The following is a 26,968-nucleotide window of genomic DNA, read 5'->3' on the forward strand; positions in this document are numbered from 1 at the left end:
GATTTTTTTTCGAAAAATTGGTTGAATGTGGTTGATAAAACTTTACAGGAAGTTTAAATAAGGGGGAAAGGGAGTTAAGCAGTTGAATATAGCCGTTGGAGGTGGGGCCCACAAACGGAGGAATTTGACAGAAACTGTTACAAGGTAGTGTTACTCAACCTAAACAAACTTATAAGGTAGAAAAATTAAAAAAATAAATTATAAGGTAGTAATTCACAAAACGTCCAAACTTAAAGGTAGTGTTGCACAAAATTTCCTAACATATTATAAACAATTTAGCAAGAATATTGATGAGAAAACTCACAAATGAAATCAACGTCGTTTTTTACTGCCCAAGAATAGCAGAGTCGCAGCCCACCACAAATCCCACACTCCGCCCGTCCGCCACCGCCGCACCTGATACCTCAATGCGGCGTCTGATTTGGCATTTAGATCTCAAGTTTAGCCATTAATTTGTTGGACAAGTTTGAGATTAGAAATTTCAAACGGTCTTGCATGTACACCAACATAACTTTTACCTAGTTTTTTATAACTTTTATCCAATTTTCTCTAACTTTTATATTATTAAAAAAAAATTGATAGATATACCATTTTAAAGGGTTAAATAATTAATTTTATACAATATTAGTGATTTTAAAGAATATTTTTTTATTACAATAAAAAATTTCATTGCTAAAAAAAAGATAACTTTTACATATATAAGGGTAACTTTAATCATTTTACGTTAACTTTAATTTCGGTGTACAATATTTATCGTACACCCCATGTAAATAAGAATTTGTGTAGAAATTTTTACACCATAAACCATAGTCGCGGAGTCAAGGAGGAAGGAGGGTTGAGGAATAACGTTCCAGTTGGGACAATATCTGATGCCAGTGGGCGGGCCCGGCCCAAAGCCCGATCCGACGCGGTACGAAAAAAAGCCCGGTCCGGTAAAGCATGGCACGACAAAGCACGCTAAATTTAGTAAAATTAGCCTTAGGCACGACGGGCTGCGGCATAAAAGCCAGTGGGCTTGGGCCGGGTATGTGTTCGTTTTGAACTTTTTGGCCCGGCCCAACACGATACAATGTGGGCTTGTCGTGGGCCATGACCATTTACAATATCATACCTCCGTTTAAATTGTCTTTAGCACCTTAAAGAAAATATACTATATACGAGTATTAATTTTTTCACGTACATAAAAATACTTTTTAGTGTGCTTTTAAAACAGGCAAAGTTGTTAAAAACAATCTTTTACAACCCGTTTTTAGCTAGAAATAACCTTTTTTTAAAAATTGCGAAAAAATGCGTTAAATAAAACAAAAACTTGCGAGAGACAACCATTTTGCCTTTTCTGCTGTTGACTACTCATTTTCGGCCTTTGACTCACGGTTTTGCTAACTTTATCCCTTTTCCCAGAAGGAAACTACAGGTCGACAATAGAGAGAGAAAGTATCATTTTTTATATAAAAAAAAGTACATTTCTTTTTTTTAAAAAGTATCATTTCTTTAAGAAGAAAAAAACCATTTCTTTTAAAAAATATATATCATTGTTCCATTTTTTGGTACCATTACTTTATTTATTCGTATTCATAATCAATCCAAAAAGTAAACATAAAAATATTATTTTTCAAAAATAAAAAAATTTATAGTGATTTTTTTTGTGTTTTTCCTCTTTTGTCGGCTAGTTGTGTTATGCATATGCTCATACATACTCCCTTTGTTTCGTAAAATGGGGACAATTTACCTTTTCACGCTTGCTAATGTAAATGTTTGGACATTAATATCTCTAATTTTTTATTCGTAAAAATTATAAAAAGTTATTACGATAGTACATATCGAGACAAATCAAACAAGACGCCACACGACTATATTTTTCCTTACCCATAAATCACAAATGATAGTCAAATTGAAATTTGTGAATAGTGTCAAAAGTCAAAGTGTCTCTATTATTTCGAAACAGAGGGAGTAACTGATAGCCGCATGGACTTTCTCGTACTTTCCTACCCAACCCCTTAAAACAAAAAAACAAGCACAAAAAAAAAAACTCAGAATAACCTAGTATTTTTTGAGATTTTTTTTTTTTTGGTTTTTTGCTTGTTTTTGGTTTTAGGGGGAAAAATGGTGAAGTTAGCAAAATCGGCGAGTAAAAGGCCGGAAATGAGTAGTCAACCACAGAAAAGGCGAAATGGTTGTCTCTCGCAAGTTATTTTTTTTACTTTAAGGTATTTCTTCGTAATTTTTTAAAAAGGTTGCTTCTTGCAAAAACGGGTTATAAAAGATTGTTTTTGGCAAGTTTGTCTTCAAAGTATAAAAAAGTTACTTTTAAGTTTTAATAATAAATAACTAAATATATTAATAATCAAAGTTGTGCATTGGCAAACGTAAAAGTCGAGATGGTGCAACTATTTCAAAATGTGCAACTTATGTTGCAACCCTCTACAAATGTATTTTAACATTTTAATTAAATATTAAGTAAAGATGTTATTGATATTTTACGTGGACACCAAATTGTTTAAGAGTTGACTTAAATAATGACTAGTCTTATATGCACACGATGCGTGTGAATATAAGAAACATATAAGTTAGATAGAGCCGAACGCATATAAACAGACTGATTAAAATGGTAACAATTTATTTAAGGGGCAAGATTGATTAAAATGCTTTTTTTAGGCTTTTCTTATTGGGTAGGTTGTCATTATATTCTCTATTTATAAGTGTGAAGGGTATTTTAGTAATCTAAGGGGGACACCAAAAGTGGTTTTACTAAAATAACATCACCTCTTCACTTATATAATAGAGATATTATAATTTAATTAAGGTGTTTTAGGTTCTTTTTACTGGACACTAAGTCCTCCTCCCCTCTTCCCTTATGAAATAGAAATAATAGAGTTTCATACGGAGTACAAGCCAATGCACAATTTTTATTCTTTATTTTAGGAAAAATTACTGTAAAAATTATTATTCAATTAAAATGTATATAGCGAGACCAATCTAGCTAATAAAATAACGGATTTTTCATGAAATGACCACGAGGTTTGCGTTAATGCACCAAATACCCCTAATGTTTCCCGAATGCACCAAATACCCCTGACGTTTTAAAAAATAACACAAAATACCCTTTATGAGCATTTTCCGTCTATTCCATTAAGTCTTCCGTTAACTCTTTAACTCTAATTTTTTTTTTTATTTTTTTTCCCTTTTCTTTATCTTCTTCATGGCAGTCTCTTCTTCTTCTCCTTCTATGGCTTCTCTACCCCACTCTGCCTTCACCCTTCTACCTCCACGACCACCCTAAGCCCCTTCCTCACTGCGCCACTCTGACAATTGGGCGGCGCCGCACCTCTCTCTTGGCACATTTCCCTCTCTTCCTCACTGCTCCACCAGTAGTTCCACCACCACCTAAACCCACAGCCGCCGCAACCAGCCAAAACCGCCGCCCAATCCTACTACCGTCCAACTCCGTTCCTTGCTGAAGGACCTGCTAACACCAATCCAACTCCGTTCCTTAATTAGATAACGAATCATATCCAAAAAAGACCAAACGAGTCCTTCAGAGGAGAGGAGCTAACACCATTCTCTCTCCACACCCAAATCCCAACCTCCCCTCCTCCAATCTAAATCCGAATCACGAAAATCGGATCCCAACCTCCACTCCTCCAATCTGAATCCGAATCATGAAAATCGGAAATTTATTCAACCTGACATTAAATGGAGACCACGGGAAGGTGATGGTAGAAGAAAATGGTGGAGACTACGCCGCCCAATCGTTACCGAAATTTTCTCCTCTCTTTCAAATCGATACCACCATTGTTGCAGCTTGAGGAGAGAGAAAATGGTGGGTTTTTTTGTGAGGGGAGAAGGAAATGAAGGACATAGAATTTTAATTAGGGATGATGATGGTGGAAGAAGAAGAAGATTTATGCGTGAAGGGAAGAAGAAGAAAGAAAATGACGATGAAAATTAATTAGGGTTTTAATTAGGGGTTATTTTTTAAATATTAGTAGTTAATTAATTTTTTGGGGTTTAATTAATTTAATTAAGTGTTAATATTAAGATTAGTAGAGAATTCAAAATGGTTGAGTAAGGGCAAAAAAGTAAATCCACGCTAACGGAAGACTTAACGGAATGGACGGAAAATGCCCATAAAGGGCATGTTGTGTTATTTTTTAAAACGTCGGGGGTATTTGGTGCATTCGGGAAACATTAGGGGTATTTGGTGCATTAACGCATACCTCAGGGTCATTTCATGAAAAATCCGATAAAATAACTGTATATAACATTTTATATGAATGTCATAATTAAAAATGGTCAAATGAAATCATTCAGATTATCAAGAATTATGTTGTCTTCTACTCCGTACTATACAACAATAAAATAAAGGAGTGAAAATAGTTACTTATTCCATCCGTTTTATAATTATGTTCCAGTTTCTTTTTTTACGTTTTTCAATGCACATTTAATAACTCTAATTACACAATAATTACAAAATTTGATTTTATTAAAGTACCCATTAAGATGAATCAAATAAAACCCCACATGAATATAATTTTTCTTATATATTGGGAAATTTTGCCAAATACAACTCAATAGAGTAGTCTCTTTGCCAATTACAACCTTAAACTTTCAATTTGTAAATTATAATCTTAAAATTATATCTCCACTTTAAATAACAAACCCGGACCATTTTTCGGCGAAATCAATCGGAATATGATGTCATTAATCATATTAAAACACAATTATATTGTTTCCTAAAATAAAAAAACCAATAATTATTGATTAATTTTTTTGTTTAATTTGGAATTATTTGATTTATGTTTAGAGGTTTTTTGGAATTTTTTTTGGGATTATTATATTAATGACATCATATTGCGATGGTTTTTGCCGAAAAATGACTCGGGGTTGTAATTTAAATTGAGTTATGAAGTTTAAGGTTGTAATTTACAAATCCAAAAGTTTAGGTCGTAATTGGCAAAAAGACGACTTTTTTGGGTTATATTTGACAAAATTTTCTATATATTAGAAAGAATATAGAATATTCTCTTCAACTTGTAAATAGTGTAAAAAACTTAACAAGTACACCATTGGAATGGAGAGGAGTAGATAATAAAATAAAAGAAGAATACTCCATATAATGATAAAAACACTTTTATGGACGAAACTCGCTTGCTGGTAGCAATTCCATTAATTGAGATATGTGAAAGGTACTTATACTCCTCCGTTCTTGAATGTTAGTCGTCTTTTCCGTATTGAGTTGTTTTGAGTATTTGTTAGTCTATTTGAAATCTTTTCTTATTTGTTCAACATTTATGCCCATTGTACCCTTGTAAATATTCAAATGACCCACTTGTTTACTCTCAAGTTAACCTTTATTACCATTATAAACCCTAATTATTTATCTCTCATACAGTCATACCCACATGAGATAAATTCTATTGATATTCATATGACAAGTGTACTTAAATTGAATTGTCATAGGGTCCAAAAGGAACTAACATTCAAGAACGGAGAGAGTTTACAATTTGCCATTTTATTAAGCTAAATCAAGCTCCAAAACAAAAGAGTCCAATCTATTTTTCGGTTGAAGTATTTAACAATGCTTGCAGTTTTATCATTAGTATTTTAATAAAAGTTACAAAATAAAAAGTTAATTCAAAATTAAATATTTTATGTATCAAGAGCTAAGTTGAATCTGACAAAAATCCCGTAGAAGTCCTAATAAATGGTCAAATAATTAAAATGGTAAGTTTCCTCATTTGTGACTCGACTTGTGAGTTTGATGCTTGGATTTATCTCAGGTAGAATCCAACAACATTTCCTCTTTATTTCAAGAACACACTATTACACGACCTAACACATCGATACGTACAAGATTTACCAATTCCTAAAAAGTAAAAACAAAACAAGAACAAGAAGAAGAAGAAGAAGATAATTCAAAACGGTATCTTTCTCTCTCCTTCCCCTTCCTCCTGCCTCCTCCATCATCATTCCCTCTGTTTTCCAGAATTAAGAATTTTCCTTCTTTCTTTGATCTAAATCTAAGCTCTATCATTCTTACTTTTCACTTAATTCCACCCAAATTCACTATCAAACCCAGCAATTTGGTAAGCTTTTTCAAAGATTTTGAGGTAATCATATTCATTTCTGCTTTATCAATTGCATGATCGTTTCTTGAACTCAGAATTTGATTGCTAAAACCCTAGATATATGATATAGCAAGATTCACCATGATTCCCTTATTTCTTCTGTGATCTGTTGATGTACAAACTAACCCATCTTGTATAAGTTTCTGGGTTTTTATTTCCATCTTGTAATTTTGATGTATATGTAAACCTAATTTGATTTAAACTCTGGAATTTGGCTTGATTAGTTATGGATAATAGATATGGTTCTGCACCTCCATATCCTTATGGTTATCCACCCCCAAGTCAGCCATACCCACCACCCCAAACTTCTGAGGTATACCCACCACCCCAACAAACTTCTGAGGTATACCCACCATCCCCACATTCCCCATATCAATACCCATATGCTTCTCCTTACCCCAATCCATACTCGCAACCGGCTTACCCGTATCCGCCACACCCGTATCCTCAACCTGGTTACTCAAATCCACCTTCTAGACCTTACTCATATTCAGGTCCACTTCCTCAAACTACTGCAGCTCCACCAAGTTTACAGCATAGTAGTAGTTTTCAGTATGGTTCATCGCATTACCATTATCCTGATTCGAGTGCATACACGCCTCCTAATGCCCTTCACCAGCTTCCACCCAGCAATAGCTTTAACAGTGCCCATGGACAAGATAATTTAGTGAGTGAGTTTCCAGGAAGTAGTGGGGTTGGTGTTGGTAATAGGCCTTCGAATGCTTCTATATATCCTCCTTTGGATGACCTGATGTCGGATATGCGATTGTCTGATAATCGCCCATCTGCCCCTGCCTCACCTCCAGCACCTTCTGTGCCTTTAATGGAAAACTTAGCTCTGACAACCCCAGCAAGTCCTAGTGGAGACTTTGGTTATCCTGGCAGCATGTATGGGACACATTCTAGAAGTCCTAGTTGGGATAGTTGTTTCTCTTATGTGAACAGCTGTGCTGGTTCTCCATGTTCATCCAATCTTGAGACTGCAGGCATGCAGGTTGTGCCCTATCAGAAAGGGTCACTGAAGGTTTTGCTTTTGCATGGAAATTTGGATATATGGGTTTACGAGGCAAAGAACCTTCCGAATATGGACATGTTTCATAGAACACTTGGTGACATGTTTGGTAAATTTCCAGGGAATGTAGGCAATAAAATTGATAGCCATGTGTCTCGTAAGATCACTAGTGATCCATATGTTTCAATAACAGTCTGCGATGCTGTAATTGGAAGGACTTATGTGATCAGTAACGAAGAGAATCCTGTGTGGATGCAGCACTTCACTGTTCCAGTGGCACATCGTGCTGCTGAAGTGCACTTCTTGGTCAAGGATAGTGATGTTGTGGGATCCCAGCTCATAGGAAGTGTAACAATTCCTGTGGAACAGTTATATTTAGGGGCAAAAGTTGAGGGCACATATCCTATCCTTAATGGTAGTGGGAAGCAGTGTAAGGCTGGAGCTGTCTTGAGCGTTTCAATTCAATATACACCGATCAAGAATCTAAGTATTTATCACCATGGAGTTGGTGCTGGCCCTGATTATCAAGGGGTTCCTGACACATATTTTCCTCTTAGGAAAGGAGGAACAGTTACTCTTTATCAGGATGCTCATGTTCCTGATGGTTGCCTTCCAGAGTTTATGCTTGACCGAGGAATGAAATATGTGCATGGAAAGTGTTGGCAAGACATTTTTGACGCGATACGACAAGCAAGACGGCTGATATATATTACTGGTTGGTCAGTTTGGCATAAGGTTAAATTAGTTCGTGAAAGTGGTAATCATGCATCTGACTCTAGCCTGGGAGAGCTTCTTAGGTCCAAATCAGCAGAAGGAGTGAGGGTTCTGCTTCTTGTGTGGGATGATCCAACTTCAAGAAGCATATTGGGCTATAAAACGGTCAGTGGCTTCCCCCAACTTCACTTTGTAGTCATATAATTCCTTTTAGTTTGATTTTAATCCTCTAAAATTCGGATGTAGTGGGCTTTAGCAGTTTAATGATCCATTTATACAAACATTTATTATACAAACACCACTAATGATATCATAGTAGGCATACTTTCTAGGAATTATATGCTTGTGATATCTTCTTCCGACAAATTATTTCCACGGCTTACTTATCTCGGGTTGTACAGGATGGAATTATGGCAACCCATGACGAGGAGACTCGACGCTTCTTTAAGCATTCGTCAGTGCAAGTGCTACTTTGTCCCCGCATTGCTGGAAAAAGGCACAGCTGGGTGAAACAAAGGGTAAATGCTGGTTTTGTGCTTCATAATGTTTGCAGTGAATATTTGTTGATTCATTGGACTGATAGTTGGCTTTGTTGAAGTACATGGTTATTTCTTTTAGCGTTTGAATGTTGGAGGGTAAGAATTGGTTATTTCTCCTGGGTTTCTTGTTTATGTGTTTTTGGCATAATGCCATACTAGTACGTGTCAAATTGTCAATTGGACTCTTCTTCCACCTCCAAATACCTCGTGTCAATTGTGGACGTTGGAAGTGCATACATCTAAGAAGAAACAAGGAAAAGAAAACGGGATTCTGGGAATAGGTACGACTCTTGCTCACTTGAAACCATTAGGGAAAAAGACACTGAAAAAAGTGAAAATTGAGTCAACTCTCTGGTATTATAAGTGATCAAACAGTGACAGGCTGACAGCCACTAGCCAAGTCCAAGTAACATAGTTGGTCTATAGGTTATATTCACCGTTCTTTGTGCCCTTGCGGTAGTTTTTCTACTACCGTAGTTTTTTTCTTAGATCAAGTTACGAATCTGGCCTGAAGTCCAGGACCCACCTGATGGCTACCGGATCCAGATACCTATGCTGCTCCTATCTCCTTATGTACATGTATATTCCAGATTCTCAACTTGGTACTTCACTGCTTCTTGCCAATGAGGCTCATTGTCATTTATTGGTTGATAGGAAGTGGAGGTTTTGATCCAAGCCAATGACACAGCCTAGAATCAGTATCTTCTTTGCTTCTGTGGCAGGATTTTTTTTTTCCATTGTTAAATAGGCTAGTCAAAGCCCCTTGTTTCATTAAGAATGTTCGTCTTGTACTATGACTTTTGTGGTCTTTCTATTTAATTGTACTGTTATACACCTCTAAATAGTTGTTATTAATTCTGTCTGAATATACTGTTTCATATTTCCTTTTAGGAAGTTTCAACAATTTATACCCACCACCAGAAAACTGTGATTGTTGATGCTGATGCTGGCAATAATAGAAGAAAAATCTTAGGATTCGTTGGCGGGCTTGACTTATGTGATGGGAGATATGATACTCCAGTCCATCCTCTATTCAAATCTCAGCAAACAGTGCACAAAGATGACTACCACAACCCTTCCTTCCAAGTAATTATTTTTACTTCTCTCCATGCTTTGTTTTATGGTAACTGGTCGGTTTTTAAACAAGACATACTTCCTCTGTTCCTATTTATATGACACAATTGGGTTTTTGACACTATTCACACATGCTCATTTGACTTCCTTTTGTGATTTATGCTTAAGAAAAACCATAGTCGTGTGGGGTCTTATTAGATTCGTCTCAAATAAATACTTTTTAAATATCAAATTTTTATAATTTCTCTTATCTATAATGAAAGATATTAATGTTTGAAATCGTGCATTGGCAAACGTGCCTAAATAATTGTGTCATTTAAAAAAGAACGGAGGAAGTAGTATCTACTACAGCTTCTGAGAAACTATGATGTGCTATATGGCTATAATAAAAACGCTTCGATCATAAAGGAGATGAGAAATATAGGGTTTCAAACACACTGTTCTGAAAAGTAATTCTTTGAGTAAAGATATCTACCAAAGAATAACAAAAGATAGGCACTTTGACGGGTTGAGGTCATGCTTATTTTCATCTCTAAACTTCTTATATATTTGCTGCACTCTAATGTGTTTTCATGTGAAACTTTTGGGCAGGGAAATACCACAGATTGCCCAAGAGAACCATGGCATGATTTGCATTGTAAAATTGATGGGCCTGCAGCATACGATCTTCTTGCCAACTTTCAACAACGATGGTTAAGAGCTTCGAAGGCACATGGAATTAAAAAATTAAAAACGCCTAGTGATGATGCTTTACTGTTAATTGAGCGCTTGCCTGACATTGTTGGTATAGCTGATGTTCCTTGCCTTAGTGAGCATGATCCAGAATCTTGGCATGTACAGGTATAGGTTATTTATGCTTATGCATTTTCCACCTATGTGTAAAGAGAACTAAAACAATTTACATCAGGTTTTTCGGTCTATCGACTCCAGTTCTGTGAAAGCTTTTCCGAAGAATCCAAAGGAAGCTACTAGCATGGTGAATCCAACTTTATTTTTCTGCTTGTTTTTCTCTTTCATTTTGCTTCTTAGGTGTTCCTAAAGTTGATTGGTCAATTTGAACTTGTAGAATTTAGTATGCGGGAAGAATGTATTGATTGACATGAGCATACATACAGCATATGTGAAGGCTATTCGAGCTGCCCAACACTACATTTATATAGAGAATCAATATTTCATTGGCTCTTCATATAATTGGAGTGCTCACAAAGACTTGGGTGAGAATTGTTCTTATATATAATTTAGCAAGGGTGATGACTCTGATACTTTGTTGTGTGTGTGTTTGCTTCTGCTCCCTTGCACTTAATTTTACTTAATTAGTTATTTTATGTGTTTCTATGCTGTCATATACTTATTTTTTCATCTATCTTTATTAGTTGTATTGTTGCATTACTCTGTATATTTTAAGCTACTAATGTTTATGCTCCTCCACAATTCTTATTTGGAAAAATGTTTTCTTGATGTGATTTATTTTTGTGATGGCTCATACGCAGACATAGGAGGTTGAGTGTTTTGATCCCCCACATCAGCCTGTCTGATTGTTGCTGTTTCGATTCTGTGTATTATTATGGTTATACCTCTTATATAGCAAGTAATATTTGAGGCCTAGCGTGGTGGATCTTTGGGGATTGGATATTACAGCTTGTTATGGTCTATGCTTATATGTACAGGTCTGAAAAGCATTGTTACAGATGAACCATTTAAACAACTGCTTGTCATGCTTGATTTGGCATTTCTGACACGAATGTCTTTTTTTAATATACTTTAACAAGAAAAAAAATCCCTATTCCCTATCCCCCATCCCCTCTTGTTTTTAGAGTTTTGTGGAAGGTAAGAGAGTGTCAGTGAGAAGAGGCCATGTGGAGATAAATCTTTACCTGCAATGTAGATCTGTCGGTAAATCTACTTCTTATACGGAACTTTTTTTTTTTTGCTACAGGTGCTAACAATTTGATTCCCATGGAAATCGCTCTAAAAATTGCTGAGAAGATCAAAGCTCATGAGAGATTCGCTGCATATATTGTTGTCCCGATGTGGCCAGAGGGTATTCCAACAGGTGCCGCTACTCAAAGGATTCTCTTTTGGCAGGTGAATTTCAGTTTGTGATTGAGTTATAGAATAAGAATAAGGGTTTGTTTGTTTCAACTTATTTTAACTTATTTTAACTTATTTAAGCAAAACTGAGTTCATATAAGTTCAAATAAGTTCATTTGGGCAAAAATTAGTTTTTTCAGACAATTTACACACACAAATAAGTTTCTTTCAGCAAAAATAAGTAGGTTAAAATAAGTTCAGATGAGGATCCTCTGCAATAGTAGAATTCCAATTATTATGCATACGGAAATATAGTGTTGGATAGCTTCCAAATGTATAATGTGGAGTACAATTAACATATAGGCACACCTGGAAGCCATATGGTACTATATTGTGAAATTGTGAGAATTCCACTGCTGTAGGAGGATGGTCCAGTTAAAATTTTAGATATGAAACCTTCACTTTGTTTCGGCGATAAGTCCATCCCACGTGTATCTCGAAATCTATAGCTGAGATATGCCATTTAATTTTTGAATTCCTTAAACCTTTTAAAATTGTTCCCAGCTATCAAAAGAAAAGCAAAATAAATAAAAAAGCTCGTCACTTTTACCGGGTGTCTGAGAATTACTGTGAATCAAAAGGCCAAAGAAATAGAGTGAAGGGAATAAGATTTGAATTAAAATTTTAAAGTTCATAAGAAGAAAAAAAGTTTAAACTCATCCTATCTCTCACCTCTCTCCATTCGCAACATTCTTTCTTACAAAATATAATCTGGCCGCCATAAACATCTGCCACCAACAGCTGCTTATCTATTTTCGTTCAACAATGGCTACGAATTACGATCCCAGTGTCTCAAAATGGCAATAGCCGCAAATGTATGAACTGGGGAAATATAAGGGGTTTGGAGCTTTTTTTTAGAAAAATATTAAAAGTGGGCTTGGGGTTGCTTTATTTTATTTTGCATTTTTGAACAAGTTGAAGCTTTTTAGATGTCTTTTTTCCCTTTCAAGGTAGAAAAGGGGTTCGTCTCAACCTTTTTGCAATAATTTGTTTTAATAAGTTTTTGGTAGATAGAGAAAGGCTTCATCTATATTAAGAGAGAAATGTGTAAGCATCGTGTTAAGAAACCAGATTATCCAGCTTCCTTCGAAAATGGAGAGTATCCATGATTTAATCCAGGAGGTTTTGTTTCGATACCATATGAAACTTGCGTTTTGCCACAGAACTCCCAATTCGAGTATTTGTAAGATTTGATGTGAAGGAAATTTTGTGCCGACTGTTGGTGTAGGCATTGTAGTAAATTAGGAATGCACCTGGATTCATACTTCATACTAGTTGAACAGGGGTCCATTTAGTTGAGAATAGTTTTCTTTTTGGCCTCTTTGTCTGAACTTGATAGTTGGTTAATTTGGAGATGTACAGAACAAAACAATGCAAATGATGTATGAAACCATCTACAAGGCCCTAGTAGAAGTTGGCCTTGAGGAAGCTTATACACCCCAAGATTACTTGAACTTCTTCTGCCTTGGTAACCGTGAAGCTCCAGATGGAAGTCCTGCATCAGCTGGAGGCCCCCATCCTCCTAACAGCCCACAGGTGGCTATTCTTCCTCCCTTGAGACTACAACTTCTTTTCTGGATGACTACATGTAACTTTGAGCCAGTGATCATTTTTTGTCATTTGATTTTTGAATTTCGACAAAGTTCTGCATTTTTCATGTCCATTGTTGCATCTGGGTGTATTTAGGCTATGTGTCAAAAGAGCAGAAGATTCATGATCTACGTCCACTCCAAAGGCATGATAGTTGATGACGAGTATGTGATTTTGGGTTCTGCAAACATCAATCAGCGGTCAATGGAGGGAACTAGGGACACTGAGATTGCTATGGGAGCCTACCAGCCTCATTACACATGGGCCAAAAAAACAGCACATCCTTATGGACAGGTATCACAAGTTCTGATTTGTGCCATACCATTCATTACCTTAGTTCCTCCTTTGAGAATTTTACAGGATGTATGGAACCTTGTGCTGCAATTACTTTAATTACTTTAAAATACGGAGAAATATGTATCTGAATCATCTGCTATTTATGTGAATGACTGTTTTGTGCAGATATATGGGTATAGAATGTCCCTTTGGGCAGAACATCTTGGACTTGTTGATGACTGCTTTACTGAACCAGAAACTATTGAATGTGTAAGAAGAGTAAGGGGTTTGGGTGAAATGAATTGGAGACAATTCGCAGCTCCGGAGATCACAGAAATGACGGGACACCTCCTTAAATACCCTGTCGAAGTTGACCGAAGGGGTAAGGTCAAACCCCTTCCAGGGTGTGAAAATTTTCCTGATCTCGGTGGTAGAATTTGTGGCTCTTTCCTTGGAATTCAAGAGAATCTCACCATCTGATAACTTAATCACCACCATCTTACGACCATTAATTGTTAAGATTGTCAGCAGAGAGCTCAATTTTGATGTATACCTATAGCTTTATAGTTTTACTTGTTTCCATCCGAGGATGTAATTTAGCGTAATAATTGTGATTTTGTTTGGTACATAATTTTTTTTGCCACCCAAACTTCTCTAGACATTTAGTCATGTACTGATAAGAAAATATATATACAAGTAGGGCTGTATTGAAAAGTGTTGTACTCTAATAAAATTTTCCAATGTATACCTTTAACTATGAATATTTTGTAAATTGCAATAATAGTTTTGAATTCTATTTAAACATTCAGCAAATCCAACAAGATCAATCTTAATAGTTTGCATGCTAATTGAAGATGATCAAGTTTTCGATGAAATCTAGTACTCCAATGTGACCAAAATTGAAAATTGAAAATTGAAAATTGGTAGATACACAAATAGCAACAAGTAGCTAAGCTCAGGGAATATTTACAAGTTTAGCATGTTTAGTATTTGGGTCAATTTCCACTCGTAGTCCAATCTTAGCTAGTTCAGGAACCTCCACAGTCCCTTGCATCTCCAAATCAGCCACCATCCTCTGATTATCAGCATTTCCTTGTAGTAAATTGCTTGCACACCAGATGCCCCATTCCCTTAAGAAAGAGTTATCTTCATCAAGAACACATTGCTGCAATAGAAGAATAATCCCATCTTTTTCTCTCACTTCATCTTGTACATACTTCCTTCCATAAGAGCAATTTGCAACAACTGCAACAATGTCTCTTCGAAACCCCTTGTATGGACATACCTTTGGTGACTGAGAAGAAAGACCTTGATCCTCACCTGGTTTCATGGATTTCCTAATTGATGATGGTAGCTCAAGTTCACGGAGGAGAGATATGAGCAAGTCCAATAGGCCCCTCGATACCAAGGAATCCACTGCATCCTCTTGAACCTCTTTAGTATTATCAGCAACTGTGGAACTCCCTTGTGCACATACATCTCTCAAGATGTTGAGTGAATATCCGAGGACATCAATGGAAGAAATGCCTGAGGGTAAAATAGACTTTCCCCTGTTGTAAAAGTCAACAGCTTTTACCGCATTTTCTAATATGCCAAGAACAAATACAGCAAACTCGGAACCAATATGAATCTCCTTGAGTCGCTCATTCAAGATTTCTGAGAGGATGCGTAAAAGGAAAGCTTGCTCCGTAGTAAAATTTACCCCTGCATCTTTACTTTCAGCATCGTCTAGATTCATGAATAATGCAGGGAAATGAGATTCCTCCAAACAAATTCTTGAAAGAATTATCTTTACCCAATCTTCTCCGTAACCAACTGGTTGAGATGTTGAAAGAAAACACCAATTAGACTCTAAACATGAAATTTTTTTTGGGAAATGTTGAATAATGAGTGATTACCTTGTGAAGCTGTCTGAATGATTTCTGCCATGATAGGCATTCCTGAATTGCTACAAAGTTCAGAGAACTTTTCAATGGCTCCATCGCTGCAAGTGTAAATAATCATACACAAAGGATCACAAGTTTCCCTCTTGCGAATTCTTGCAATTTTGAGAAACAAATCAGGGAAAAATTGGCACCATATCGCAAACTGATGCTTCTCCCCGGCCAGTGAAACATTTGCTACTACCTGTAAGGCTGCACGTATAAGTCCACAAACCCGATCATCATCATCAAACCCCGTGGCATTGATTGCATTTGAAATGACTTTAATGCCATTATGCTCAATGAACAAGTCCTGGTTCACTTGCTCTCCTGCACAAAGGTTTCTTAGGAGTCTAAGAGCCAATAAGAGAAAATGATGCGCCGGTGGATGACAGAGTGACCGTACTAACTGGAGTACAGTTGGGAGTATATGCTTCGATGCAAGATCTGATCGGCCATTCTCAGTTCTTGAAACTCCTATAAGACTTTGCAGGGCTTCATTCAATGTAGATGAATTTGAAGCCTTCAACAAAAGATGCAGGATATCTTCTGGAATGTATAGTTCCCCGGATAGTGCAGCATCCATTTTACTACACAAATTTCCAACTTTTTTATAAAAATTTGCTCGAATTCAACCAGCTAAAAACCCATCTCATCATCTCATACAGAAATTTAAAAAATTATTTGCTAAATTATGGAGAAATATATTATTTTATTTGATTGTCTTGTTGGCATACGGTCTCTATTTATATTACAAACTATATATTCTACTCTTCATAGAATCATAGGTTTCTCATATCATATCATATCATATCATACCACTCTATTTCATATAATATTCTATCCTCTCATTATCCTCAACATTATTCTATAATTTTACAGAAAATATCAACCATCACCGAATCATATTAAAAAGGAGGATACGATTTCAAGTAGAATTTCTCATGAAATTACCAACCATTATATTTAGGGGCACTAAGATATCCATAAACCAATAAAACATCTAATTCATAAAAATAACAATGTGGACATGAACATACTGAAATTGAATGAGAAATAGCTCGATCAAGTATAAAACTATCTAATTTGAGTATCTTAATTTTAAAAACCTGGAATAAAAAAATAAGAACCAACATACAGATTTAATTTCAGGACTTCAATTTAAAACCTAAAATCCTAATACAAAAATCGGTTTAGATTAAAGGTTCTAGAAGATAACCAAAGTTACCTTTCAAAAGAAACACCGTAGTTGGAGATGCCTGAAGCCGGCAAGATTGTGGCTAATGGTGGTGGTTGGGTTTAGCTGGCAGGAGAAAGGGGAAGGGGAAGGGGAAGGGGAAGGTTTGAGAATTGAGAGAGTGAATGGAAGTACGGTGGACGAGGATATGATTATGGGCCTTGGCCCATATGATTATCGTCAATGTCGAAGTAAGAAAATAAGCCCAATATCAAAGTAAGAAAATAAGCCGTTGTTACCTACTCCTTCCGTCCCCGGAAAATTTGTATCGGTTTGACCGGCACATAATTTAAGGCAATTTAATTAACTTATTACTTGATTATATTATGTGGTAATTGATATTGATTTTTTATTTTTAATATAGTTAGTAGGAAAAGTGTCAACGTTTTAAGGGTGGTGGAGGGTGGGGGTGAATTTTTTAAATGGTTTTTTAAATGTTAGGAATACAAGTGGGACATTAGGTAAGTGAGAGAAACAATATAAATTAGAAAAATATGTCATTTATAGAAATAGTGCAAGTATTATGGGACGGTTTTATAAGGAAAGCGGAGGGAGTATTTTGGTATGTTTCTACTACGTACCTCTTTTCTTAAATGTTCTTTACACTTACTATTTGCACGGTAATTAAGAAACTTTGGTGAATATGTAATGGTGGGGTGACAAATGAAAAAAATGAGTGGATATAAGTTGTCCAACAATGTGAGTGGATGAAAATTAATACTCCGTATTAAAGTATTGTGAGTGGGTAAGTATTGGTGGATTCCCATCATCCCATGATAAAATATTGCAAGTTGTAGGTTGTAGTGGGCCAAATGAGGGTATAAATGTAAAATTTATATGTTAAAAATGGAAATAAAGTAGAGTGTAAAAATTTTTCAGGAACACACTAAAACGGAAATCGTAAAGAACGATCTTACACAAAAGGCCGTTTTGGTGTCATATAAATTAAGCAATGAAGCCAATTAGTTAAACAATTGAACAAATTAGATAATCAATGGAATTGATTAGTTAAGCATTGGAACTAATTAGTTAAGCACGAGAATCAATTAATAAACAATGAAAACAATTAAGCAATTAAAACGATCTTTTCGATAAGGCGGTCTTACACAAAAATTGCCGAAAGAAATTTTAGGAGCAGAGGTACTACTTGATAACATAGTTGTTTTGACATATCAATCTTACATATTTGATTGCAAATAATAAGATAATTCCCTTCTAACTTTTCTATTAAAAAAGAAAACGAAATAATTGTTTTTAATGCATTAATCTTTTTTAAGTTTCCATCAACTCTTTAATCTATTTATCTTCATTTTAACCCTTCCAAATAATTACATTTCATTGAATTTGCATTAGTTTTGCTTTTTAAATGAAATGAATGCGAAAAAGAAAATGATACATGCGGTATCATTTAGACTCTTTTTGTTTCAACAGTTTCATGTAAAACACTTTTTAAGAGAAAATTGTATAATGACTTTCCTTTGCCAGAAAAGTTATAGAGACAAAAGAAAAAGTGGAGAGGATTTGATGATGGATGGGTGAGAGGAGAGAAAAAGAAACTTTAGGGACTAGAGAGGAAAATACGACATTCATTCCTTTAAAAAAAAATGATTTTCAGCTTGAAAATTTTGTTTTTCACCTTTGACAAGACAGAAAATGTGAGAAAATATTTCCCGACAAAATGCTAGTTTTGCTCTTTAAACGAAAATGTTATACTATGTAATTACTTCAAGGAAGTATTTTATTTTTTGAAGGTAAAAATTAGTTCATTGATAAAATAGTCATACGACATGCACAATAGAAATCAAAACTAACAAATACAAAACAATTTGGATCAAATAAAATTCTAATCCGGCAAAACCACGATCGTTGTAGATGAGATCTGACAATGATGAATACCCTCTTTGGTCTTTCGATCTGTTGTAGCTTTGGTATTGAATTAAATCTGATTCAATTGATTGTATACGGAAGAATGACATCTTTTGTAACCCCGCATAAATCTTCATCAATAAATTAACTTTTCCTGCGAAATTAAAAACATGGCCCCAAACTCTCACAAGGAGAGAGATAAAACCCAATAAATGGGTACGTATAACCCAATAAATAGGTAAAAAAGATCTTCAATAGGGAGAGAATGGAGTCTTTATTCCGAACATGAAATCAAAAGCTATGAAAAACTTACTTCAAGGAAGTAGAAAGTATAGAAATCACTCATTATTGATAAATCATTACAGCTTGAATATTTGTCATATGTCGCTTGAATCACAAATAGAACATACAGGCGAAGAGAGGCGGAAGAGCCAACTTTTCTTACACGGAAAAAAAAAATTGATACAAAAAAACTAGATCGTCATAAGAACAATGGCACTAGCCTTCATCTTCAACAACACTATGACCCGGACATGTAAGTATACCGTGTCTGGGCTCCGAAAATAAGCTCGACTAGTTTTTCTGCACAAGGTTGAAAATTATAACGCATATTAGAAACTGCTCAAAAATCACTGCAGAAATAGTTCACACTTACAATGATTTTCTTCCTGAATTCTCCGTCCCACTTACTAAAGTCCCAATTCTCTTAGGATTGCAGGAGAAAGAAAGTATTTTCGAGAAAAAAATATTCATGTGATAAAATTAAGGTCGAAAGGGGGTGAAACAGAAAATATCATATCATACCTGTAAGTAATCCAATAACAGGGATAGGTTCCAACACCTTCTGAGTACTTTCAAGCCTTCGCCTGTAGACATAAAACAAGCACAAACTGCTTAAATACATAGTCATAACTTTCAAAGAAAATTCAAGAACATTACTATATTGACTAAACACTGGGACCTGGTATAAGTGCAAAAGAATGGGTCTCTCATAATATACAGTGCCCACAACACTTTCCGCCTTCTTAGCTGCAATCCAACACACAACAATATTCAAAAATCAAAACTAAGAAAATGATTTCATGCTTACGAACTTCCAGAAATAGGTTGGTTAATTACTGATTGCGGGTATGAATATGATAAAATAAAGCACAAGTTATGACCTCATCCTTTTCAGCTACAGAAAGATGAACCTCTTTCTGTGCATTTGTCCCTTCCTTTGATTTTGTTGCTAGTGAGCTAGCACTTGAACCAACAAGATCCACGGCAAGTGAAATGAACCATGGTATCCACGAACGTGTCCCGTATTTTCTGATAAACAATACATAAATGAGTGGCCTTAAGATAAATAGTGTCTCCCCCATCAGAAACAAGCCCCCACGAAGACCCTTCTCATATAATATTGATGAAAGTGTTTGCCTTTCAATCGCCAAATCTGTAAAAACACAACACTGGAATGATTGCTCATTTTTTAAGAAATGAAATGATAATGACCAAGTTTATAGTTCCAGATCGGTAATTACTCGGACTGTCTGTGATAGCTCCTGGCTGTTGGGTCCTTCTAAGCCATGTTGGATCATAAACCATCCTAGCATTTTCGCCAAACCTATTCAATGCAGCAAGTGCCTTTCCTTCACGGTTCCATGGATTTTGTTCATAATGATTATTGAGGTATGCAGGCCTCTGATCTCCACCAGGTTTCGCCAAATCTCCAAGATGGTTATGGGGATTAGAAGGATTTTCGATGTTTGGTGTTTCACCGCCATGTAAAAGCATCTTGTAGCCAGTATCTCGAAACAATGCTAACCTCAGCAAAGCCCTAAAGCAAGCAGCACACAAGATATTAACCTTGTATAACAAAATGAATTAGGATTATGCAAATACGGAAGAGGAAGAGCTGCAAATAGAGCTTACTTAGAGGCCTCTGTAACTAAGATAAAGTTCCACTTTTTGTCATCTCCATACAACTGTTGTGCCACAACTTCTACCAATGTCTCTACTTCCTTCAAAGCAGATATACACAATGAAAAAGGAAATGATGATGATGATGTGGGAAGCCGCCATTGTGTTGGTGTTGGTGTTGTCTCAATTATATATTCATTGATTGCTGTAAGTATGCCCAATATCGAAGTGACTGTATGAAAATAAATAAATATAAATCTCATCAGAATACCCCTTGATTAGCAAAAGGCAGCAAGGAGTGTAAAACTAAAACCACACCAAAGCAATTGGTAAAAGCTAGTGAGAAGAACTTAAAGGTTACCAAAGTTTCACAAAACCTGCTTCTGGCCCAATTTCTGAAGCAGAAAAGCGTTCAGGAAGAAGCCATGTCAATCCCTAGACAAGAATGAAGAAGAAAGCTGTCAAAAAACAGACAACCAACTACAGTATCCGATATCCCTTGTACTTGATTACATAATAGATCTGTTAGAATCTACACAATTTTGAAAAGATAAATAAAGGGAAGATGAGGAAATGAGAATAGTTCCAAATGCCGGACAAATTTGGCCTGTATTAGCCAGCCAACATCATGTCTCCTCATAACTCAAAATAAAGATTAACTTATATATCCACGAATACTGAAAGCAACAAGTCGACAGGAGAAATAATTTTTTTTTAAATAAAATAAAATTATATGGTTAACTCACAATGACTGCAAGGGTAATACTATTAACTAAAACGAGTACAGTCAGATTCAGGCGATCCCTAGATATTCCTAGTTGAAGCTAAAGATCTGGAATCCACGAAGATTAAGAGATCCTATAAGGCTATACACATGCAACACGGAATTGTGAGCTGCATACAAATTTTACTCACTGAAAGTCAGTCCATGAAAGATTAAGAGATCCTATAAGGCTATAACATATGCAACACGGAATTGTGAGCTGCATACAAATTACAGTCACTAAAAGTCTGAAACTCTGAAAGTATCTGGGAATGAGAGCAGAAGCAGAACGTAAGCAGAAATATAACTTTTCCAGTGGTTCATACTTCAAAAGTGAGAGACTTTGCACAGCATAGACACAATCTATCAAATACATGTTTATGCAAGTGCAGCATAGAGCAATGGAAGAATACATTTTGTGCAAGATAATAGGAGATGATAAATCAAACACTAAAGTAAGACAAGTATGGAGTAGTATAGGAGTGAATAATAGGGACTGAGAATCTGCGATTATTAAATTCTTTTGTGATTTAGGAGTTACACATAAGTTGATTAATTATAAGAAGCTAGTATGGTGAGACAAAAAGTAAAAAAGTGTTCATTCTGAGATTAAATACACAATTTGTGCTTTCTATCCAGTGCTCCATCAGGCCCTAGACTTATCACATCTTATACATTCTTTTTTGACAGGTTCTTCTATGTTTGTACTTAAGTAACTCTCTTCAACTTAAACCACCCAGTGCAACAATTATCATTCCTCTCCACATCAATCTACCATATTCGTTGTGTGTCAATAATTTGGTGTCCCTCATCAGAAGCCAACAAGAATTATTGAGTTAAGGGTATAAGTTAAGCATAGATTACATTGTTTAACAAGGAAAAGTAGATCGTAGTACACCAAAAATCACTATACTTCACAGATAAGCAGGCTTGGAAGCTCAATAAATGCAACAAATTCCACCAGCATCACTACTTGCAAAAAGTTTCATGTTTGTCAATGTTGCTAAAATGTTTGCAATACAAGACCTGTTTGTGGAGGACTCTTCCAATACTAAAATATTGATTACTATCCGCAATACCCATACTAATTATACATCTAATTATCTCCTAAACTCAAACATCCACAGGTGATAGAGAAAATAAGGACTCAAGATTCAAGTCTCAAGAGCACCAAATTGCACACAAGCTACTCGATGTCGTAAGTCTCGTAACTGTTACTCCTATATAGCTTATGCAGAGATGATAATACTCAGAATAAGTTGATGACGCCCAGAAACGCTACCACACTCACCCACAAAAATCAACACTTCTGATTATAGTGCTCAAGCGTACCCAATTCATAAAACTTCACCAACCATAGCAAGTTAATTCAAGATACCCAATTTACAAATAAAACAAGATATGCCTATCAAAATTCATAGAACTAATTAAATGATCCAACAAATTTCTGAAAAATTGTCAATAGAAGCACCATGAATAAGAGAAACAGACCATAAAATCTCAATTAAGACCAACGCACAAACCAATAAGAATAATCACACACAAAAAAATCCTCTATATTCAGCTAAACTATGCTGAAATTGGAAAACGCATGATCCCAAGTTCCCAATTCCTAATTTTTTGAGATTCCAATAATTTTGCAGAAAGAAAAGACTTACATTAGCAAGAGACTCCAAGGAGTGAACATAGTCCTTGTTTTGGCGAACCCAATTCTTGTAAGCCTCCATATTTACCAGATCATAGAATTCAAATGACCTACAAAATTGAATTTGGAAGAAATTGAGGATGAAACCCTAACTCGGACTAGTCACCCAACATTTAGGATTACTGTAATCCAAAGAGTCAAAGACTATTATAACTGTGCAAATTTAAATTTTGTCTCATACCCAGAAAGGCAGAAACCTACCAATCTAAAATTAATGTAATATTAATTTTTATCTTGTTTTATTTTATTTTTGAAAAAGGAGAAACACATAAAGTTATTTTTTATCTTATCTTACAAAAATAAAATAAGAAAATTTACTATTTATTAGAGTAAATATCTTGATTATTCTAAATTTGTTGATTTATGGCAGAACATAATTTGTTGTACGGTTAGCTTCCTGATACACATAACGTGTAAATTCTTCAAAGTGAGTCAGTAGATGCTTAACAATAACATCATCTTGTTTAACCTTTCAGAGATATTGTACTTTAATCCGTTAAATATTTGGTAATTTTCGTGTAAGATCGCCTTGTCGAAAATATCACTTTCATGGCAGCCTTGTTGGCGCACGTGCTGACATCAATATTTTTATTAAAAAAAATTATAATTTTTTAAAAAAGTAAAAACAAAAGTTTTCAAAAATGAAGAATTTTTTTTTTAAAAATTATATTATTTGTTGGTACTAACTATACGTAATAAAATCATAACTAATTGAATAACAAAATAGTTAAGATATAAAGACAAATACGGAGTAGTTAAACTTATGAGTCGGATAGTTATGATTTTTAAACAAACATATTACTATTAACTAAAACTCATAAAATCTTAACTAATTGGTTTTATTGTTTAACTAATTAGTTTCAGTTTTTTTACTAATTGATTATGTTGCTTAACTAATTGTTTATGTTGCTTAACTAATTGGTTTTGTGCTTAACTAGTAGGTTAATTTCGTTGCTTAACTAATTGAACTTCTGGCTTAACTAATTGAATTTCAGGCTTAACTAATTGGTTCAAGTTCTTAACTAATTGGTTTCATTGCTTAATTAACTAATTAGTTCCAGTGCTTAACTAATTGGTTTAATTACTTAACTAATTGGTTCCATTGCTTAACCAATTTGTTCCATTATTTAAGTAACTAGATTTTAAGCTCGTTCAATGAACGGACAATTATATAGTGATTGTTAATCTGTCTTTTAAAAGTGCTAATTTTATTGAGGGCTTGTGATTCTAGTGGGAATATATGATTTATATATGGTTGAAATTTAAAATTTGAAAAAATATATAAAATAGATGGTTAATTAATATTGAGTAGAGTAAAATGAAGTGGAAGAGGTTGAATGAACACATAAACTAAATGGTGAATTGAACACATAAACTAAACTTATGGATGAAGAGGTATAAAAGGAAAATGAAGAGGTATAAAAGGAAAATGAAGTATAAAATGAACACATAAACTTATGGATGATATATGGGATGACACGTGTCATCTAATCGTTTATGGTTTTTCTTTTTATAGAGCAAGTATAGATTGTTTTCATTGCTTAACTAATTGAATTTCCGGCTTAACTAATCGAATTTCAGGCTTAACAAAAACTTTCTTTGTATATGTAAACTTATTGGTTTCACTACTTAACTAATCTATATCTATAAGTTTTATCCAACAACACAACTTATGACTCTAACACAATTAAAAAAGAGAAAAGTTGTTCTTTTGATGAATAAAAATTTAATGCCTAGATTTACCTATTTGAATAACAATTTATGATAACACTGTCTTTTCTTAATTTTTATTCTTTACTAACGAAATCATATATCTTTTCTAGAAAATTATTTAGATCAAACATAATACCATTAAATTAACAAAGAAAAGAATATGAAAAAAATTTGCGCTTTCTTTCAGCTAATCAAATGCATTTTCCCCCTCTAATAGGTATTGACTTTATAACTGAATAAACAATTGCAACTTATGGAGCAACAAATTTCTAAATTTGTAAGTAAAGTAGTACAAAAAATAAAGTTTTACACAATAGAGAAAATTACTCAAAATTTTAGTTTACCAATTGTTGGTTAACCAAATTTATTTTTTAATTGCATATAGAATGAAATTAATATTATTCTCAAATTGCATATATAAAAAATTTATAAAAAAACCAAACTATATGCAACACTTTGGGGCATCGCACTTCGTAGTGGTTAGTTGTTACGTAGTATCTTTTAGCTTTTACGAAATACTCCATGCGTTTAGAAATAATGGGGACGATTTACATAAGTAGGTGTTTCAAAATAATATGACACTCTAATTTGTTCTATTTAGGGCAAATAACCCACCATATTTAATGCTTTCACTCACTTCTTTTTCCCACTTTACGTACAACCATTGCACTCAATAATATTCTGTTTTTATTCATAACTTTTCACTCAACCTATTTTTATATTTTATTCTTAATTTTACACCACTTCATTCAACCATTTTTTTATATTATTCTTTTCTTACTACATTCCACTTTTACCATACTTATTCCTTACTTTTCAATCATTTATCTTAATTGTTGTGAATTTATAAGTGTTGTTATTAGTTCGAAACAGATGGAGTAGTTGGTTACATACTTACATTAGCTAGTTTAATTAGGTGGTTGTATAAGATTATTTAACTAGCTAGTTGTATAAGATTATTTTACTAGCTAGCAGGCCCGGTGACATGACTGTGCATCCCTCCCAACAGCACAGTGCCACCACAAAATTGGGGACTCAAATTTTCACAAATTTATATTGTATATAAATTTTTTATTCAGTTAAGTTGTATCTGATTATGGTTTGGCAGGATGGCACAATTATCAACTCATTGCTCATTGCACAGAGGTCAGAAGTTCAATTCTCAATAGGCTCATTTTTAATTGTTTTTTTTTTTTTTGTAAATCATTACCATTCCGGACTTATTAACCATATAATTTCCCCATTAATTTTGTCTACCTCCATCAAGCGTCAATACCAACACAATTACTTCATTTTTTATAGATCAATATACGAACATAGAGTAAAGCAAATGCAAATGTCAAAGTCCATTTAATTCAATTTCCAATTACTAAGTGCGGTAACTTTTGTGTAAGACCGCTGTTCCGGGTGTGGAATGAGAACAGCTGACTGTGGGATACTGGATTCCTGTCGAGATTGCCGGTTGATATCTGCACAACAGAATGGATTAACTAGCCTCGGGGGTGGTTCGAGGATCCCCCCTCCGATGCTTAAGTAAGATTACTGAGAGATTAAGAGATGATTAGGGAGTAAGAAAGAAGTGTGTTTAAGTGTTTTTGTACCCCATAGCAATAAATGAGGTGCTCCTTATATAGACCAATCCAAGGGTACGATCTGGTAGGTCCCTTGTGGTTAGATAGCGACCTGTTGATAGTGACCCTTGGTTGGTTGTCTTCATGATAATGCCGGTAGGTTGTCTTGCAAATAACGCCGGTAGAGGATATTTACCTAAGATGACCAGATTACCTGCAGGTTAAGTTTACATACGGGGAGTTCTGCCGGTACCAGGTGGTGCCGGTAGGACACCCCGTACAACTAGCCCCCTCAGAGTAAGCGCATATATGACAATTGTTGCGCTTGCTCTGAGTTTAATGGGACAAAATAAGTATTATTTTGATACCTGGTGGTACAACTAGCCCCCTCAGAGTGAAGCGCGGGCGCTGACTGTGTTGCGAGTATTTCTGAGAAAAGACCGCGAATCAGTTTGGCGACTGCCTTCTCTCTGAATGAAGAGATCCGTTGCTAGGTCCTTTGGAAAAAAGATTTTGACAACTAGCCCATTTGAAAAAAGATTTTGATGACTAGTCCCCTTGTAAAAGGTTTGGATGACTAGCCCCCTTGAAAAAGGTTTGGACGACTAGCCCCCATGAAAAAGGTATGGACGACTAGCCCCCTTGAAAAAAGATTTGGACGACTAGCCCCCTTGAAAAAGGTTTTGATGACTAGCCCCCTTGAAAAAAGATTTGGACGACTAGCCCCCTTGAAAAAGGTTTGGACTACTAGCTCCCTTGAAAAAAGATTTGGACGACTAGCCCCCTTGAAAAAGGTTTGGACGACTAGCCCCCTTGAAAAAAGATTTGGACGACTAGCCCCCTTGAAAAAGGTTTTGATGACTAG

The 26,968-nt window shown here is 35.0% G+C and overlaps 3 protein-coding genes across 3 annotated transcripts; 1 reads left to right on the forward strand and 2 right to left on the reverse strand.

Annotated features, from left to right (window-relative positions):
- The first annotated feature begins 5,818 nt into the window (after window positions 1-5,818).
- On the forward strand, window positions 5,819-14,228 carry LOC110795766 (phospholipase D gamma 1). The gene is made up of 10 exons (XM_022000783.2): window positions 5,819-8,019; window positions 8,256-8,372; window positions 9,285-9,479; window positions 10,059-10,307; window positions 10,375-10,443; window positions 10,534-10,681; window positions 11,404-11,552; window positions 12,921-13,094; window positions 13,245-13,442; window positions 13,611-14,228. The coding sequence occupies exons 1-10, from the start codon at window positions 6,355-6,357 to the stop codon at window positions 13,902-13,904; spliced, it is 3,258 nt and encodes a 1,085-aa protein (XP_021856475.1). The 5' UTR covers window positions 5,819-6,354; the 3' UTR covers window positions 13,905-14,228.
- LOC110795767 (uncharacterized) lies at window positions 14,184-16,746 on the reverse strand. Its single transcript, XM_022000784.2, has 3 exons — window positions 16,575-16,746; window positions 15,323-15,936; window positions 14,184-15,239 (listed from the first exon to the last, which is right to left on the reverse strand). The coding sequence occupies exons 2-3, from the start codon at window positions 15,930-15,932 to the stop codon at window positions 14,380-14,382; spliced, it is 1,470 nt and encodes a 489-aa protein (XP_021856476.1). The 5' UTR covers window positions 15,933-15,936; window positions 16,575-16,746; the 3' UTR covers window positions 14,184-14,379.
- Window positions 16,747-18,772: 2,026 nt separating this feature from the next.
- On the reverse strand, window positions 18,773-22,974 carry LOC110795765 (peroxisome biogenesis protein 16). Its single transcript, XM_022000781.2, has 8 exons — window positions 22,773-22,974; window positions 20,729-20,786; window positions 20,364-20,583; window positions 19,973-20,268; window positions 19,613-19,884; window positions 19,411-19,478; window positions 19,254-19,315; window positions 18,773-19,031 (listed from the first exon to the last, which is right to left on the reverse strand). Exons 1-8 carry the CDS (start codon window positions 22,839-22,841, stop codon window positions 18,970-18,972), a joined length of 1,107 nt encoding a protein of 368 aa, XP_021856473.1. The 5' UTR covers window positions 22,842-22,974; the 3' UTR covers window positions 18,773-18,969.
- Window positions 22,975-26,968: the final 3,994 nt, after the last annotated feature.

Source organism: Spinacia oleracea, chromosome 2, assembly GCF_020520425.1.
Source record: "Spinacia oleracea cultivar Varoflay chromosome 2, BTI_SOV_V1, whole genome shotgun sequence".
NCBI classification, from domain to species: domain Eukaryota; kingdom Viridiplantae; phylum Streptophyta; class Magnoliopsida; order Caryophyllales; family Amaranthaceae; genus Spinacia; species Spinacia oleracea.